Source organism: Cajanus cajan, chromosome 10 (genome assembly GCF_000230855.2).
Source record: "Cajanus cajan strain Asha chromosome 10, NIPB_CcT2T_4, whole genome shotgun sequence".
Taxonomy (NCBI): Eukaryota; Viridiplantae; Streptophyta; class Magnoliopsida; order Fabales; family Fabaceae; genus Cajanus; species Cajanus cajan.
The window spans coordinates 31015616-31019206 of record NC_138526.1 but is presented as its reverse complement, the minus strand read 5'-3'; the positions used below and the strand labels follow the sequence as shown (position 1 = coordinate 31019206).

At 27.2% G+C, this 3591-nt stretch overlaps 1 protein-coding gene across 1 annotated transcript; it reads left to right on the top strand.

Moving 5' to 3' along the window:
• Nucleotides 1-209: 209 nt before the first annotated feature.
• On the top strand, nt 210-2463 carry LOC109793879 (protein EPIDERMAL PATTERNING FACTOR 2). Its single transcript, XM_020353345.3, has 3 exons — nt 210-441; nt 888-931; nt 2081-2463. The coding sequence occupies exons 1-3, from the start codon at nt 342-344 to the stop codon at nt 2264-2266; spliced, it is 330 nt and encodes a 109-aa protein (XP_020208934.1). The 5' UTR covers nt 210-341; the 3' UTR covers nt 2267-2463.
• Nucleotides 2464-3591: the final 1128 nt, after the last annotated feature.

The window sequence follows — 3591 nt, the reverse complement described above, 5'->3', positions numbered from 1 at the left end:
GTTAGAAGTTACTACTGAATTTCAAAAATATGCTCTTCATTTATAGTTTATGATGGTGATAATTGTTTTTTCAATTTCGTTTCTGGGGACTCACCAAAACTTGTGAAACCTTTAATACAAGGCCGTGCATCATGTGAAATGCTGCAATGTACCACATTGCACATTTAATGTGAACCCTAAGGTTCTCCATGTATATAATTCTACACAGATTCTACTACTCATCAAGGAAACTTGCCAAAGTACACCTTCATCTTCATGCTTTTTGCTCACTAGCTTGCTTTTTCCTCTACTAATGAAAACTGACTCCAATAAGTTACTTGAGTTTGTACGTTGATGCAAATATGAGTACTTTCTTGCTTGGAACCCATAAATCTTTCCTAGTTGTGATTTTCTTCACTCTTTTTTCTATTAGTTGGAGCCTTAGGGTGATCCCAAATCATGGTAAGTATATGTAATATAATGTTATTTTTCTTTACCTAACTTAATAATTATGCATGTGTTAGAATAGCTTAAACAACAAGAACAAAAGTGTTATATATCCCACTAGGAATGTTTAGTATAGTTCAATGAGATTAAAACATGTTCAAGTACTAATTTCTTAATATAATTACTATATATTATCCATGCATCAGTTTTGATATTCTAAAATCAGATGAATTTTTCAAGAAAGCTTAAAAGTAATGTATCGTGAAAATTACTATAATTAGTCTAGTAGTAGAGAGTTTGAATAATATATATAAAGTCTTTAATTCAAACTTTGTTGATATTATTATAATTTTTATGGGTAAGAAATGAATCGTTGCTTTAATAATCTCACTTACGAATTATTATGTTATGAAAATATAGACTTTTGTTTGATGTTTTATGTGTTTTTCTCCTATTTGCAGCTAAGTTGGTCAGCTTGCAAGAAGATAAAGTAGCAGATAAGAAGGTTTGTGAGTTACATTATTGTGTGGGAATAATTTTTTTCTTGGTTAACATTGGCCGTTGGTCCATATTTATTTATTTATTTTGTTCCATTGGAGTTGTTTAATTTACTCTAGTGTGCAAATCATATATATATATAAAGATTTAAGAATATGAATTCTTAAAGGATGATTTGGTTTGGAAAAGTAGTTTGTTTTCATTTTTTATTTTTATTTAATTATAAATTATGGCATTAATTAATTTTACGTTGATTCCCATTATTAAATATTTGTATAAAAATCTCAAAACAATATAAGTTATTTTTATTAATTTCTATACAACTTTTTAAAGACAAAAATTAAAAACAATATGAAACTTTTATAAATAAAATTAAAATATAAATGTTTTCTGAAATCAAATCACTCCTTACTTTTCTAATCAAATTACAATAATAGCAACTCTACCTCGTTCTCTTTATCACTTCATTACTTTAAATAAACCATCAATTTCATCCTTTATTATTTCAATAATTACTTAAATAGTTATATATATCGACCACAACACACTGTTTTATTAAGCATAATTTTAATTATCTTAAAACTTATTAAAAATTATAAAATTATGAAATTGTCATTTCTTTTTCAATGAGTTTCATTCGTAATTTTATATTTTTTAATAAATTTTAATAAATAATAAAAAGTCTAGTAATAAATTATTGGTTGGAGTGAAACTAAATTCAATTTTCTTAACTATTCGTTTCAAGTTCAAATTTTATAGATAAAAAAAATATTCAAAAAAGACTCCATTAAAACTAATCGATCAAATTTTTTAATAAAAATTAATTACAAAAAAAAGTCGATAAATACTTCACACAAGAAAATATAACTATTAAAAGAAAAAAAAATTGTATTAAAACATGTGGAAAAGTTTAAAAGCACTCCTCTTTATTATGCTGGGAAATCACTTTCATACAATTTATACAGCCACTATTCTATAACAATAAGAAAAGAGTAAAATTTGAATTATACTCTCATCTTTTTACCACAAAAGGCAAAGTAGGGGTTGGTGGAAAAAACTATGATATGAAAAGATGAGTGGTGTGTAATGTGGTAGGTAACTGGTCAACAAATTAAATGAGTAATTAATGTTGTATACCTACTTTGTGATTTCATAGGAAGACAACATGGGAATGGAACTCTACCCAACTGGCTCCACTATACCAGATTGTTCCCATGCATGTGGACCATGTTACCCTTGCAAGAGGGTCATGGTCAGTTTCAAGTGCTCCATTGCAGAGTCATGTCCCATTGTATACCGATGCATTTGCAAAGGGAAATACTACCATGTTCCCTCCAATTGAAGATCACAAACTTTTTTTCATTTATTTAGTTAGTTAGGAACATTGTTGTAATTCTTAAGATGATGATGTAGTTGGGTAGGAGATTTGAAAAGCAAGCATAGTGATACTTTTTGTAGCTTGTGCGTTTGATTTGATTTGACCCTGTTGTTTAACAACAAAACAGTGAGCTTAAGATGATGAAACATTTATTTTATTTACTGAGTTGTTTTATAAACTATATATATTGTATATGTATCATGTCCTAATACAAAATTGATGCATAGGTGAAAATGTCAAATTGGCCTAATTGATCCAAATCGATTAGTTTTTCTTTAGTTGGACCATGCTCTTTAAAAAAAATTAACAGCCATAACGAACTACCCAAGCCCAATGAATTAGCCTCAACAAATAGGTTATTTGGGCCGAATTGTGTAAAATAAGTTGGGCTACCCTAATTTGGGATACTTTCAAATTCTCTAAAATTTTCAATAACTTTGTTCAACCAAGAAGTTGTAGAATTGACCCATAAAAAATAATTGAAAAATAGAAATGAAAGAATGTGTGCATATTATTCTTGGGACAGTCTTAGATCTTAGGCACTATAGAATAAAATTTAAAGAAACAAACGCCAGCAGAAGCACATAAATTAATTAGTGAAGTTGTTTCAGCTTAATTAAGAACACAAACTCAAGTATAATGACTTCCAATAATAAATACATACATATGGTTTCTTAAAAAGATGTTAAATTTCCTCTAATTTTTATCTTATAAGCAAGTAATATGAACTATTAAATCATTTAATTTTGTCTTAAAAGAAATTAAACTTTCCTTAATTTTTCACTTACGAGTAACTTTTTTTTATCAAAAATGATTTTATTCTAATTTAGTATGATCATTATGGATCGTAAAATTTTTCTTTTAAATATTTAATACAATTGTATATATAGAACTCAAATTTAAGACTATTAATTAAATTAGAACAACTTTCAACTCAATTCATCCATATATTTATCATTTATAAACCGCTAGCACTAAAAGTATGTTTGTATAAATAAATAAATAAATAAAATCCTCCGAACTGCAAATTATTGTGAGATAACTTTTTGGTTCAACCGAAATTTAGAGTTAGGGATATAACTTAAATAAACACATCCTATATCATTTAATTTCGTCACTAAGCTACACTAATTTCTTAATAACACCCTCCACCTATTTCAATTAATTCACCAACTGATCAATCAATTCTCTCAAGTTCAGACATCAATGAATTTTCGCACGTTTTGGTATGATTTCATAAAATATGTTTCAATGATGTGTACAAAAGTTTTCAGAATGCATTTGTGACA

Bases quoted from the DNA above. Each gene is read 5' to 3' on its own strand.
- LOC109793879 (XM_020353345.3), top strand. From the start codon at position 342: ATGAGTACTTTCTTGCTTGGAACCCATAAATCTTTCCTAGTTGTGATT. The intron at 442-887 runs GTAAGTATATGT...TCCTATTTGCAG, and splicing joins TAGGGTGATCCCAAATCATG to CTAAGTTGGTCAGCTTGCAA. The intron at 932-2,080 runs GTTTGTGAGTTA...GTGATTTCATAG, and splicing joins ATAAAGTAGCAGATAAGAAG to GAAGACAACATGGGAATGGA.